This window comes from Halichoerus grypus, chromosome 14 (assembly GCF_964656455.1).
Source record: "Halichoerus grypus chromosome 14, mHalGry1.hap1.1, whole genome shotgun sequence".
NCBI lineage: Eukaryota > Metazoa > Chordata > Mammalia > Carnivora > Phocidae > Halichoerus > Halichoerus grypus.
Window position 1 is genome coordinate 63,343,702 of NC_135725.1, and position 14,508 is coordinate 63,358,209.

The following is a 14,508-nucleotide window of genomic DNA, read 5'->3' on the forward strand; positions in this document are numbered from 1 at the left end:
CCCTGGCCTTAAAAAAAAATGCAAAAGCCTCATTGTAGTCCTCCTCTGTCCATATAGGGTATCTGAGGGGATGGGGTCTGTGTGCCAGGCCCTGGACATTTGTATCTCATTTAATCCTCATATAAGAGCTGGGACTCTAGAATCAGGGGCGAGATTGAATTCTGACCACCCACTAGCTATTTTTATTAAGAGTATCTTGAAAGTAGGTATTAGTTATCCTTGCTTCTCAGATGAGGAAGTGGAGGCTCAGAGAGGTTATTCAAGTTACCCCAAGACACACACTCAGAGTGAAGAGGCAGGATGCCAACTCACGTTTGCTTGTTCCCAAAGTATACACCCTCTTCGCAGATCTACAACGGCAGAATAGACAGGAGCAACTGGCTGGTTGCAAGTTGGGGCAGCTCCCTCTGTAGAAGAGGGAAGCTGGGGTCTCACCAGTCCACTGCATCCCTGTGCTACCCACAGTGCCAGATGTGGACACTGTTGGTTATCTCATGGACCCAAAGGAGAATTTTACCGTGGGAGGGTCTTCAGCCTTCCCCCATGTCTGACCCCTGAGTAAGCTGAAGCCTAGAACGAGAAGCCTGGTGCATTCTATAAAGGGTGATTTAGTGGGATGTTTGGCAGGTCCAGCTGGTTTCTTTCAACGCTTGAGGTCAGTGCTCTTTCTATTGTAGAGGGGGAAGAGGCCTTGTTCTCTTGCCGCTCTACTTTTGCTATTGACTCCCAGACGTCTTCAGACACTTAATTCTGTGCCACCCTTCCCACTCCCTTGGCCATTATGTCAGGCATCTGCAAACCCACAAATGTTCTCCCACAAAAACCACTCCCTAGACTCCAGTGCTGCGCAGGGTGGAGGGAAACAGGAAGCTTGATGCTGATTGGGTAACTAGTATTTGGGAGGCCAATAGGATATATCTGGGAGTGTGCTAAAATTAGAGTCAGAACACTCAAATAGGAGTCCTTGATCTGTCACCTACCAATCCGTGACGTTGAACATGGTATGTCTTTCTAGGCTTCCGTTTTCCAATCAGGTGAATAAAATTCAGAGAAGGGCTATGAGTATTAAATTAGATAAAGCAGCTATGAACACAGTTTATAATCTTTAAAGGGCCATAAAACAGTAGTTCATTATTAAATGAAAACTACGAAGTATTTATTAAAATGCACATGTGTGTGGTTTGGTATACCTACCAGCAAGCAACAGTTATTTTTGATCTGGGGTTAGGCATCATGCGATTAATTAAATTCTGCAGATAAATGAGAAAATGCTTGTGGAAAGACTTCGCAATATGTCAGTGCCATTTAGGAAGTATGCAGAAGTATGATGTTTTAAATGTAGAACCCTCAGTTTAGCCATTTTTTTTCTGTCTGAACTGCTCAAGCTTTACCAGGGTTCTTTCCAAGTTAACCACATTCCTGTAGCAGATTTCATTTTCACAGTATTTCAGTGGAAATGCTGAAGGGCAATGAAACAGGCAGCCAAAAAGCGTAAAAGAAAGAAAAACAATTAAGAGAAGTACGATTAACCCACAAATATAATCACCTCTGAATAATTGAGAGTTAACCAAAATACAGGAGTGGTAATACATTCCTAGTCTAGAAATGTCAATTAATTGTTCCCCAACAGCGTCCCTTTTCTGCAGCAATGCCTTGAAAACAAATCTATACTTGAAAGGGTGGGGGTAGGATGGGGGAGAACCACCCCACAGATCTGTTAATTAAAGGAACAGGAGCAGGTTTTACCCAGTGGCTTTCTACCATTAAATTGAATTCTTTAAAAATGTGACATGAGGTGCAGTTAATGATGGGAATTCAGTGATTGAACCATAACAATCTCTCCCTGTCCTTAAACTGTGCAGGCACACACAAATGTGAGGAAGGTTTCGGGTTATTGGGAAGATGTATACCTGAAGCAAAATGCCACCAGCACTCAAACTGGCATATAGCCTTGAGGATGATGGCAAGAAACAGAGTTTTAGAAATTACTGCATGTCCAATGAAAGAGAGCTTCATTCAGGAAACATAAGTTTCCTACCCTTACAGACTGTTGAGAATTTAAATGCTGGAAACTCAGAGATATGTTTGTGTTTTGGAATTTTGCATTTTAAACTAAATGGATCTGGCTTTGGTAGATTTTTAAAGTCACAGAGGCAGTTTAGAAACCATTCCCTAAAATGAAATTAAAAGGTGATACGATGAAAACTAATACATGGGGGTTGAGAATTGCTAAAAGGAAAAGATTAAAAGTAAATCTAGAATTTTGGACCCAAAATAGATCACCAATCCCAAATTATCTGGATTTCTTTCTTTCTTTCTCTCTTTCTTTCTTTTCTTTCTTTCTTTCTTTCTTTCTTTCTTTCTTTCTTTCTTTCTTTCTTCCTTTCATGCAGCCCAGGCTTACCAAATAAATTCCAACTGTCTGCTCTATTTGGAGTTGTATAGATTCAGGTAATTTCTGAATAATTTCACCCTAAGTGGTAAATACACAGCCACTTGCACAAATGTTTTTAAATTTTTTTTTTTTAAATCAATCATTTTTTAAAATCTGGAGCATAAAATATGCTTCATTATTTCTCCATGTGTCATTTTAAAATTATATGTGATTCTGAAGAATAAAACATCATTTTATATCCAAGTCCAAGGTTTATGATGTGTTGTTTACAATATGGCTATTTTGATGTCTATGTCAATAGTCATTTATGAAATAACCTATTAATAGGAATTTTTATTGAAAATTTATGGTTCTCACATTTCCTTCTTTTTTTTTTACTCTTTTTGTTTGTTTTTTTCAGATGTGATAATGGTTTTTAGTAACCAATTTTAAGATTTTGCTCTCAAAAATCAGAAATAACCAGTTTACCATACATATCCTCTTAAGAGAATGTTCTCTTAATACATATTATCTTAATATCTCGAAGATAAAATAAGTGAGATAGGCAGATCAAGTGACAGTGATTTTTGTTGCATAAAAACATTTTCTATATGTTTTAACTAGTCAAGTCCTGATTTTGCTTTTTATGATTTCATCTCTATTGGGGAACAAAGCCAGTTACTGTGATATTTGACTTACAATAGTGATAGCCAACAGAGTACATCCCAGATAATTTTGATTTTATTTTAATAAGGTCAGCAATAATCAGGGGAGTGGAACAAGTAGAAAATTGTTCCCAAAGGGATATTAAAAGTGGAGATAATCTAATCCTCCAAGGTATGATATGTTGACCTGGTAATTTCAGATATGATTTTATCATTCAGACTTGGGTGTCTCCTGAGACTTGCTTCAGAACAATCCGAGATGATTTTCCTTGTCAGCAGCTAACACTAATAAAATTGTTTTTCCTGCAGGCTAGCGTGTTAGGAAATTAAATTTATCTAATTATACGAATTGCACTGTCGCTTTTCACATTGTAATTAAAATACATCTTGTCAGGTCCTACCTCTTTCCAGAAACTATTAGTTGACTATCTCTGTATTGTGTTTTCTCAGAGAACGGTTCAGAAAAATGCAAAATATGTTTGCCTGGCAAATAAAAACTGCCCTGTAGACAAGAGACGTCGAAACCGATGTCAGTACTGTCGATTTCAGAAGTGTCTCAGTGTTGGCATGGTTAAAGAAGGTATGGGTACAATGCTTTTTATTCAGCTTGCTTATACGTATTCTCAGATATCACTGAAAAAAATGTTCATATTGATGTTGGGAGGGTGAATTTTCCTAGTTTCCGTTTCTTTCCAACATTTTACTTTTATGGTGTGTATTACCATTTAAAAATAGCTGAGGACTACTTAATTCTAATTTCTCAAAATCAATAGAGAGCTTGTGTACATACATCTCTGTTCTATTTAAGAAGAAGACTTTTAGGGCTAATTCATTACCAGATGTAAGTATGGGTGACTTTTGTGCTGCTTGTTTCAACTCTCATTAAATCATTATGTGGATATAATTCCAAACTTATTGCCACTTTGAAATGGTTGGTCTTGTTAATGATTGCTCAACTGTAATGTGTTTTGATTCCTTTTTGTGATTTATGGTTCTTCATGGATATCTTTGAAGACATTTTTTCTTTCTTTCTCTTGGCATCAGTTGTCCGTACAGATAGTCTGAAAGGGAGGAGAGGTCGGCTGCCTTCCAAACCAAAGAGCCCATTACAGCAGGAACCTTCTCAGCCCTCCCCACCTTCTCCTCCGATCTGTATGATGAATGCCCTTGTCCGAGCTTTAACAGACTCAACACCCAGAGATCTCGATTACTCCAGAGTAAGTTTTATGATGTCCTACTTTTCGAATGAATGATCAGGTCTCTGTTCATGATACTAGTAACATGAGTTGATTGAATGACTTTGCGCCTGGCACTGGACTAAACAGTTTTCATACCTTTCCTATATTTCTCACTTCATTTAGCAATTCTGGTGCATCCATTGCACCAAATCATTTTTGCCTTATTGGATCTCTAAATGCCTTAACAAATGACCCTGACAGTGCTGCACCTGTCATACCATTGTTGCAGGATTCCTGGTAGTTGTGCCAATGAAAATCTGCACAGGTGAATTACAATGTGTAGATTTCTTTTGTGGTTTAAAGGAAGTGACTAGTGCTTTTTTAATATTGTGATCAAACCATCTGGGTGAGCCTCAAGTCATCCTTCAGCAGTTTACCCAATTGCATTGGCACTGATTGACCTGCTGCTTATTCAGAGGGATGAGACCACTGATGGAGAGGAGTGAACTCTGGTCTTGACATTGGGAGGTGTCAGGGGGACCCGGATGGAACACTGCTTCTGCTGCTTCCTGCCAGTGTCACCTGGCTCCCGCTCTTGGCTTTCTCATCCCTACTGTGGAGATGATTATAATATTTAACCCCAGAGGGATGTTTGGAACATCAGCCACACAGGAGTGATGGTTTTGAAAACCATAAATGAGTACCAGTATTGTTATTTAAGTCAACCAAAGCATATCAATATTTGTATCTCTTAAGAGATGTGGTAAAATATCATCAGTTTGAACTCTGAAAATTCCCAGAAATCTGGATAACACAGAGGAGAACCATGAGAAGGGTTTTTCGGAGCAAATGTGTAAATATTACTGGAGGGCAGTTTTGAAAAAGACTTAGAAAAGCAAACTTCTAGGAAGGGGTCTCACCAGAGAGGGAAAGAAAGGAAAAAGACCACAATTATTGAGTTATTTCTGCATGCTATACATTGCAGTCTGTTGTCTCATTTCACCATCTAAAGAACCGTGAACTGTGAGGGTAGCTACCCCCTCTCTAATACAAGAAAACTTAGAAACACAGTTTGCACACAGATGAGAGAGAAAGGCCAGTCCAGGGATCTTCAGTTGGTGGATCTGGCTTGGCAGCTACTACCAGATTGCCCTCTCCAGGTCTAATCAGTATTTCAGACTTCTGATGGAGGAGTTGGCCAAGAGTGTGTGTGTGTGAGTCTGCTATGTGCCTTCCTTCTGGGTTGCAATGTTGACGGAAATGAAGCGGTGATTTGTATACCCGCTGCGATCCTCCTTCCCTCATCCTCACTCTCATTATAGGCTGTGAAGCCTCCTCTCCACACCTAATCACCAGACTTCGAATGAGAAGCATGGTAGACCCTTAGCACCAAAGGTTGAGGACTCTTATTCTGATTACAAGTAGCATCTCTTAACTGAAGTCAAGTCTCAAATAATAGTCTAACAGAATAATGCAGGGGTTAAGGGCTTAGGCTGTGGAACCATGCAGGCCTAGATGAAAATCCCAACACTGTCATTTAGTAGATGGGTGACCTTGAGCAACCGATTAAACCTTGGAATGCCTCAGTTTCCTCATCTGTGTTATGGAGAAAACAATAATATCTACTTCCTGGGGTGGTTTGTGAAGAAGAGTCAATAAGATGATATTTGTCAAAGCTTTAGCACAGTGCCCTGTGCATATATCTCCCTGACCGACCTTTCTTACTTTACTGTTTGTTGAATGTATGAAAGCTACACATGTCACGGTCCATGTAGCCATACCATTAAGGTGAGTGTTATCATCCATTTCAGAGATGAGGAAATGAAACCTGGGAAAGGTTAAAGGAGTGACGTGCCCAAAGTCACATAGCTGATATTTATCAGAGAGAGAATTAGAAGCCAAGTGTGTTGGACCCCAAAGTCTGTGTTCCCAAATACCATGCTTCACAGTGTCTCTGGTTTCAATGAGAGTGGGTGCTAGAAATAACGACGTCTCCTCCCCGAAGCAACTTTGGCCTCCCCTTGTGCAATTTGTCTGAATTAATGAAGCTGCACCACACTGCGTATGCCAAGCCTGTAGAACAGTCTGACGTTGTTCCAGGGCATTGGAAATCGCTACTGATGGTCAGTCCGTAGAACTTAGGCCCCCAGAGTGATTATTTGGCCCCAAATTATCCAATTATTGGTCTACGTGGCCTAATTAGTCATTCAGTGGCAAACCCTCCCCAGCACTTTGAGTTGTCCCAGCTGGGAACTGTCTCCACACTGAAAAATCAATCCAGTGTGTTTGCTTGACTCTGCACTATTCAATGTATTAGACTAGAGTCATCATCCTCATCAACAAACATTTATCCAATTTAATTGTTAGCTTTGTCCAAAATAGCAGGCTGACCATGCGAGAGTCTGGGTCACATTGATACTACCTTTGGGGGCCTTGCTCAATTTTGTAAAGCATGTTTATTTTAATTGCATTGTTTTGGAATCAGGTTGAACCTCATAACTTGGATTCTCCTGCTTTTAGATAGCTTTAGAAAATTATCAAAACTTGGACCAAAATCAATTAAATTAAAAGACTTTTTAAAAATACAGTGAGTTTTCATCAAAAACTTGGATGAAGGCATAGAAGGCATGCTGATCACATTTGCAGATGACAGAAATCTGGGAGGGATCGCTAATATGATGGATGTCAGTATCAACATTCAGAGTGATTTCGACAGGTTGGAACAGGATGGGCTGAAGCCATCACGAAGAAAGTTAACAAAAATAAATGTGAAGCTCAGCATTTAGAATTTCAAAACATGGGAGAGCCTTGGCCCATCAGTAGTTCACATTAAGAAGATCTTGGGACTTCATTCCGTTCACTCTCAATATGAACCAACAAAATATATGTGTGGTGGAAGGAAGGGATGCTGAATTACCTTAGGTTGCAGTAATAGAAATATAGGACCAGAACCAAGTTGGGGGTGGTCCCACAGGCTCTGTCCTATGAGACCACACTCCAAGGGTTAAGTCCATTCCCAAACTGGAGTTTAAGAGGGATGTGGAGACACACCATTTCTGGAAATTTGTAAGGGATGATTGGAGGAAATGAAAATATCTAGACAGGAAGAGGGAAGGTTTGGCAGGATTAGGTTACTTTTTTACCCTGTGGAAAGAGGACTGTTGCTCCCAAGGGCAGATCTAGAGGAAGAAGAAGGGGGGCCCCTTCCAGCTCATTCTGAAAATAAGGATGAGCTCTCTTAGCTGCAAGAGCTGCTGTGGAAGCATGAGTTCATCAACACACGAAATAACTAAGGAGAACACATAACAGGATTTCTCACAAGCAGAGAAGTTATTTTGAATATTGAATTCCCTCCAACTCTTAAGATTTTACGATTCTGGGGTTTACCTCATTATTTCTAAATGCAAGTAATCTTATATTTATATGACTTTAGATATATATGTGTATGTGTGTGTGTATGTGAATATGTTAAGTAACTAGTTATTTAACAAGACTGAACTTGCTTTGTTCTCTAAAAAACATTACCATAAAATGAATGAAGCAAAATGAATTTATTGAGTGCCTACTTTGAGCTAGGCACCATCACATATGTTCTTACATAATTTCATTTAAGCCACAGCTTTATGTGCTATAAGTTATGGTTTCCATCATTTATTTAGAAAGGTCATTCATTGAAACTCAGTTTTCATAATTCCTTCTCCTTCTATACATTTGCATAGAACGGGAGGTGACTTTGAGATCATCTAATCCAACCGCCATATTTTCAGAGGCGTAAACAGAGGCTTCCAGGGCTTAAGGGTCTTGCCTAAGGTCAGGGGCAGAGTTAGTGCTAGATCTGAATCTCATCACTCAAGGTATTGAGTTCCTATTTCACCATACTGCCACGTCTCTGTAACGCAAATTTACTAGTTGTTTTTTTTTTTTAATAGAAGCTTTATTAGGTTTTTAAAATTATAATAATAGTAATATATACCCACTGGTTTTTTTTAAAAGGCAAACCATTTAGAAGAGGACAAAGCGAAAAATGAAAGTCTCCTCTTCCTTTATTCCTGACTAATCCCACTCTTCAGTGGTAGCAAATGTGAACATTCTAGTGTGTGTCCATAATTTATTACATTTTAAATAAGAATTTGCCCTGTAGGGTTTGAGTCAGACAGTTGATTTGACCAAGACAATTTGTTGACAATGCCAGTTTTCCCCATGAATCGGGCAAATCGAGAAATGAGACAGTGTTTGCCAGATAGGTACGTTCTAACCTTGGTCCGGCATGTGTGCCTCTAAGGTCGTGAGTGAGTGGTTTTCCTCGTTTGTGGGAAAGCGAGGTGGAGGAGTTGCGTTCCAAGTCACAGAGGGAATGCATGCATGTGTTGGAGGCCAGAAAGAGAGGCTCCTCGCTCTGGGAAGTGTTCCTGGCTCTGGGACCTTCACTTCTCCTTTGGGCCAAACTTCTCTCCTTCAAAAGTGAGCTCAGATCATTGTATATCAGTGCAGTCAAAACATGTCACGTTTGATTTGTTTCTCCTCGAAATGTAGCTCTTCTCTGCCCCACAGTTGCTTTTAATTTAGCAATACAAGTATATATAGATACCGGGCCTGGCTTCAGAGCCTACATAATTACTAATGAGAAAATATACTTAACGTCCTCATTAGTTGGTCATTTCAAGTATTTTTTCAGGAAACTGGGATGCTTCTTGGTAATTGGTGTCACTTAGGGTAGTAACAGAGTCCAAATAGAAGAGATGCTGCTCGGATAAAACCAGGCACCAGCAAATGTCATTTAAATATGTTAACGAGATAGCCTGAGAAACAAGGTGGCGAACACATGTTAGACTACAAAGTAAATAGTATAAAGACTCTGCAAAGAGAATGGATGCATGAAGCTACTCAGAAGACCCTCTCAAATTGCCACAATGCACTAGATGATTTCAGGCCAGCTCCTGTGCACAGCGGGCCTCAGCTCCCTTGTCTGAATGGTGAGGAGATTGGACTAAATGCACTTCCATGATCTCTCCCAGCCCTGTCATTCTCTGTCCCTCTGCCCATTACCCCTGCTATAATTCCACTGTGGGTGGTGTGGTGCCCAGGAAGACCCAGGGTGTTTGCTTAAAAATTCAGAGTCCTGGGCCACACCCAGACCTACTGAATCAGAACTGGGAGAGGGGGAGGAGGCAGACAGGAATCTGCATTTTAACAAGTGCCTTGGGTGACTTGTTGCCGTACTAAGGTTTGAGAACCACCAATACAGTTTAATAAAAACAATCCAATTTTACCTCAAATCTCCTGTTTCCCAGATTTTTCTTGAGACTGAGAAGGAATGAGGATAGACATATAAATTTTCAGAAAGTAACCAAGTCGTTTAACAAATACTTATCGAGTGACTACTGGGTGTCAGGCAGTGTTCCATAGCAGTTGCCACGCTGTTGAAGAGTGGACACAGTGGACGCTGCCCTCCTGCGTGCAGCGGACAGGGCATGAAGGAGAGAGAAAGTGAGCAAAGGTATCACTGTTGTGACGTCATTAGTGGGAGGAGAAGTCGGTTGTTTTGTTTGTTTTGTTTTTTAGCAGGGGAGGTGGTTAGAAAAGAAAAATGGCTGGGGGGTGGGGGAGAACATATTTGTTGCCTTTTTTTTTTTTTAAGTGTCACTTTTTAAAGTGTAAGAACCTAGGAATATATCTACATAGTCTGGCTCATATAATGATCACATCTAAAATGTATAAAGAAATAGAAAGACCCAGGGAAAAGTAACATTCTGAGGGGAGATAAAAGGTTCTTAGGACATTTTACATATTCAGCCTGGACTGGCAATGAGATAGAGGAAATACCAGATTCCATTCTGCTCTGAAAACATCACACTGCGAATGTCCCAGGGCTGGCATTCACGGAGGGTCTCACTTGATTCCCATTCGAACAACTTATTTTAGGCCCTTTAGGGTTGTTGATGAAGTCGACCTGCACGGCCATAGTGTTGCTATAGGCAAAATGGAGACTCATTTAAGTAACTTCTGTTGATATTTTCAGCTCTAGATTCTCATTCTAGGTTATTCAGAGAGACTTCCATCGGACATTACCTGTAGCCTCTTCTAAATGGTTAGTAAATGTAATACTGTGCCTTTGACTAGAGGTAAAGCCATATTTTGGATGGATGGATTATTCACATAGGCTGGAATAAAAAGCCTAAACAGGAAAAAAGATTCATTTTTTAAAGTCTTTCTCTATTTGGCCTAAATTCGATGGGAATGATTGATAAATGAATATTTCCAGATTTTCTCTGGTGAACCCCAAACCTGCGTAGCCCAGAGGCAGAGTGATATAGGGGAGCCCAGAAGCAGAGAATGGGGATCTGATTCTTCTAACCCCAGATCCAGTATTCCTTGGTGAGATTTGATAAAAACTGCTAGGCCAGGTGAGAAAGGACCCAAAATGTTTTGTTCTGTTTCTTTAAATCATGTTCAGTAGAGGGGACATTTGGTTTGTCTTTTCCCCTACCATTGGGTGCTGACCCACCAGTCACCTGAATTCAGGCTGAATCCAGTTTGGCCCCAGAATTCTGGAACGTGGACCAGAATCACTGCAGGTGAAGCCCAGAGGGTCTGGCTGGAGTCTGGCATGCCAGGCCCACTGGCTTTTCTCCTTGCTGGACTCCATCAGAGACAACAGCACATGCAGGGTAGACAGGGTCTACATCTCCCTGTGTGCAGGATGCATGAAATGTGAGCCCAGCAGGGACGGAGGCCTGCAGAGGATGCTGGGTGGAAGCTAAGCACTCTGGAGGATTCTGAGCAGATATTGAAAGCAAAGAGATTATTGAGTTGTGAGCCATGGTTTCAGGGAGGTCAATGCAGGAATGGGCTATTAGGTCCCGTTCCCAGGGAAAAGTTTACAACCTTTGGTCTTTTTCTCTCCATTTAACACACTATTTTAAGACAAAATAATGCTGAATCAGTGTCAAATTCTAGGCAGTAACATCATACCTGGTATGATTAGCAACATTTAGAATCATCGAATGCAAGAGCCATCATATGGAACATTCGCCAGGATAGTTGATAGTCTGGGCCATAAAACACACCTTAACAAAATTAAAAGAAGAGGAAACAGATACTGTCTGCCATCAAACCACAATGCAACTAAACTAGAAATCAGTAACAGAAAGATAGCTGAATGCAAAGAGCCAGGAGGGATCTTAAAAATCAGATAGCCTGGTCATTTCCTTCTCCAGATAAGTTAAGTAACTTGGCTAGGGCTGCACAGCAAGTCAATGCCAGAGCCTAGAGCAGGACCCCATGACCTGCTGCCTGGTCCAACCTTCTTTTCTCTACTCCAGTTACCACTCGGGAGTTTCACATGTAGTGCTGCCGGCTTTCTAAAGGGGGTTCTGCTCTCATTTTCCTCCTGTCCTTGGAGGGTATATGGAATTAGATTCATAGAAGAAGAGAAAGTGGGGAAAAAAAAAAAAACAGTTAAATAAAATCTCTTTTTCCACTCTCTTCCAGTTAGTAGTGTATGTGCTAAAAGGAGGTGGGGGATGTGTCGTGACATCAGGATCATGCCGCCATCCTTGACTATCTGTGGGAAGGAGGACTGCTTCCTTCTCCCGGACTTTGCTCCCAAGGAGTCCGATCACAGCACAGAAACATCCAGGGCTTCATAGAATCCAAGGCCTGGGTGGGATTATTGAGAAAGAGGAGCCAGGACTCTGAACTGGACCTGATGTTGTAGGATCCTAGAAAGTCAGGGCTGAGAATTAGAAACCTTCAGGTTCAACCCCTTTCCCCATTTTATAAATATGGAAGTGGAGGGCCAGTGTTAGTTCCAAGGATCATAATCGTTATCAGTATCATCGCTGTCATAGTTTGTTAGATATCTTCCTTATGTCGGGCCCTTCAAGTATATCATCACGTATAATCCTTACAACAGAATCTTGGGGAGGGTATTATCCCCATTTTACAGAGGAGAAAACCGAGGCTTAGAAAAGCGAAGTAATTTATCCCAGGTATCTACAGGCAGAGCTACATTCTTTCACAAAGTAGGGGTCTGGACAAACCTAGGATTAAAGCAGCTGGGCCCCTTGTCTGATGGTGTCTTTTGTTATTTCATGATGCCTCTTGGGAAAGCACAAAGGGAAAAAAAAGAGAGAGACCCAGTTAAGACAAGTGCCTCATTTCCTCCTATCTAAGTAGTTCCTCAGTCAGCACCTGGTGCTTGCTGGCTGTTCCTCCGCCAGCCAGGTTAGGGCATTATGACAAACCTAGGCACCCCCCTGCCTATTCTTTCACTGAACAATATTCAACAACTTACTGGGGGTCAATTATATGCCAGTCACTGTGCTGCTGACAAAACATGGGACCAAACACACACACGGAGACCTCCAATTAGAGCAAAGCAAAATGCTTTTTAAAACTGTGCCACAGGCTACCAGCTAGGAACATCAGACATATTAACAGCCAGGAAGTGTAGGAGTGGAAGTCACAGGGCCATGTTTAAGTCTTGGCTGGACCACTGTTGGTTGTGTGCCTTGGGAAAGTCTTAGCCTCCCTGAGTCCCCCTGAGCCTCATTTTTCTCATCTGTAAAATACAGATTAAAATCCATACCCCAGGAGGAACTGAGAGAAAGGCACAAACGCACCCAAGGCTGCATTAGGGCACATATGTACATGAGTATTTCTGCAGATCTCTTAAGTCTCTGTATTGTTGGTTGTCCCTTGATTATTATATTGCTGTATCAATCTTCCTGCCAAAAGCAGGAAAGACTTTTTCCTCCAGTGACTCAAGCAAAACCTTGACTCTACCAGAACATCCAAAAGCTGGACAAGGACTGTATTCCTACTTGTATCTTTCTTCTCCTGGGATCCTTTAGATCAGCGCCGTCCAATAGAATTTTCTGCAGTGATGGAAATGTTCTACACCACACATGGCTTTGGAGCACTTGAAATACGGCCAGGATGGCTGAGAAAATGGGCTTTATATTTTATTTAATTTTCATGAATTTAAGTTGCCACAAGTCCTGAGTCTGATGGCACATGACTGCCTGGGCCCTGCTAAGGAGACACGGCCCCCCTCCCCAGCCTGGTTTGTTTTACCTCACAGAAATCCACCTGTGGCAAGCAAAAATCATTCTCTTCTCCTATTGGTTAATTCTGCAGTTCCCAGACTCCAGTGTGCATGAGAATCAGCTGGAGATCTCCATAAAACAGTCTCTCCTACCCTCAGAGTTTCTGCTTCCGTAGGTCTGGGGCGGGGCCCAAGTTGTTCATTTCTGGCACATTCCCAGGTGCTGCTCGTCTGGGGACTACACTTTGAGAACTGTGGCTTAATTAGCATCTTAGAGACAGCTGTGCTTTGGTGGAATCAGTAGACCCTAGAGGCCTACTTGGACACAAACCTCTGGGCTAATAGTTCTTCTCAACAATGGCTGCTCTTTGGAATCCCCTGGGGAGCCTTTGAAATTCCTGATGACCAGTCCCCCACACCAGACCAGTTAAACTCGAATCTCTGTGCGGATGAGCTAGACACGGTGTTTTTTTCAAACTTGATTTCAATCTTGCATCAGGATTGAAAACCACTGCACTAATGGGACTTCACCAGATTTCTTTTGTCTGTTAAGAGGTGACAAAATTTGCTCTGTTTACATTGCGAGAATCAGATGAGACTAAATGCAAAAAAAAAAAAAAAAAGGTTTTATAACCGTGGGACCTAAAAATGAGGATTTAGGCACTGACAGTCTTGGCAAAGCCTATTTGCAAATGGTGCTGCCGTCCCCGTGGAACTGAGCTAATGAGGCTCTCTGTGGTTTGCCTTCTAGTACTGTCCCGCCGAACAGGCCGCTGCAGGAACTGATGCTGAGCACGTGCAACAGTTCTACAATCTCCTGACAGCCTCCATCGATGTGTCCAGAAGCTGGGCAGAAAAGATTCCCGGATTTACTGATCTCCCCAAAGAAGATCAGACGTTACTTATAGAATCAGCCTTTTTGGAGCTGTTTGTTCTCAGACTTTCCATCAGGTAATTATGATGATTTTATCTTTTTTTTTTTTTTTTTAAGTTCTCCCCTTGCTTTGAAGAAGTTGTGTTGTGTTTGTAACGGAGTCATCGATGAAAAGTTTGCTCAGGAAGGAAATAGGAAGTATGGTCAGGCGTGAATGAAACTGGGCCGTGGGTGAGAGCACTAGCCTGGGAGCCAGGACTCCCGGGTTCTAGTCTCAGTTGCAACATGGACTTGCTGTAAGACCCTGAGCTGGTCACTAGCCTCCCCTGAAATTCACTTTGCTTTGTGAAACGAAGAGGTTAGATCTG

At 41.5% G+C, this 14,508-nt stretch overlaps 1 protein-coding gene across 3 annotated transcripts in view; it reads left to right on the forward strand.

Annotated features, from left to right (window-relative positions):
* NR4A3 (nuclear receptor subfamily 4 group A member 3) overlaps positions 1–14,508 on the forward strand; it is a 38,434-nt gene that overhangs the window by 7,382 nt on the left and 16,544 nt on the right. For all 3 annotated transcript variants that reach the window (XM_036074140.2, XM_078061513.1, XM_078061514.1), the window contains exons 4-6: positions 3,490–3,619; positions 4,084–4,256; positions 14,018–14,217. In XM_036074140.2, coding sequence (XP_035930033.1) covers positions 3,490–3,619; positions 4,084–4,256; positions 14,018–14,217 — 503 coding nt within the window. The remainder of the gene's footprint in view (positions 1–3,489; positions 3,620–4,083; positions 4,257–14,017; positions 14,218–14,508) is intronic.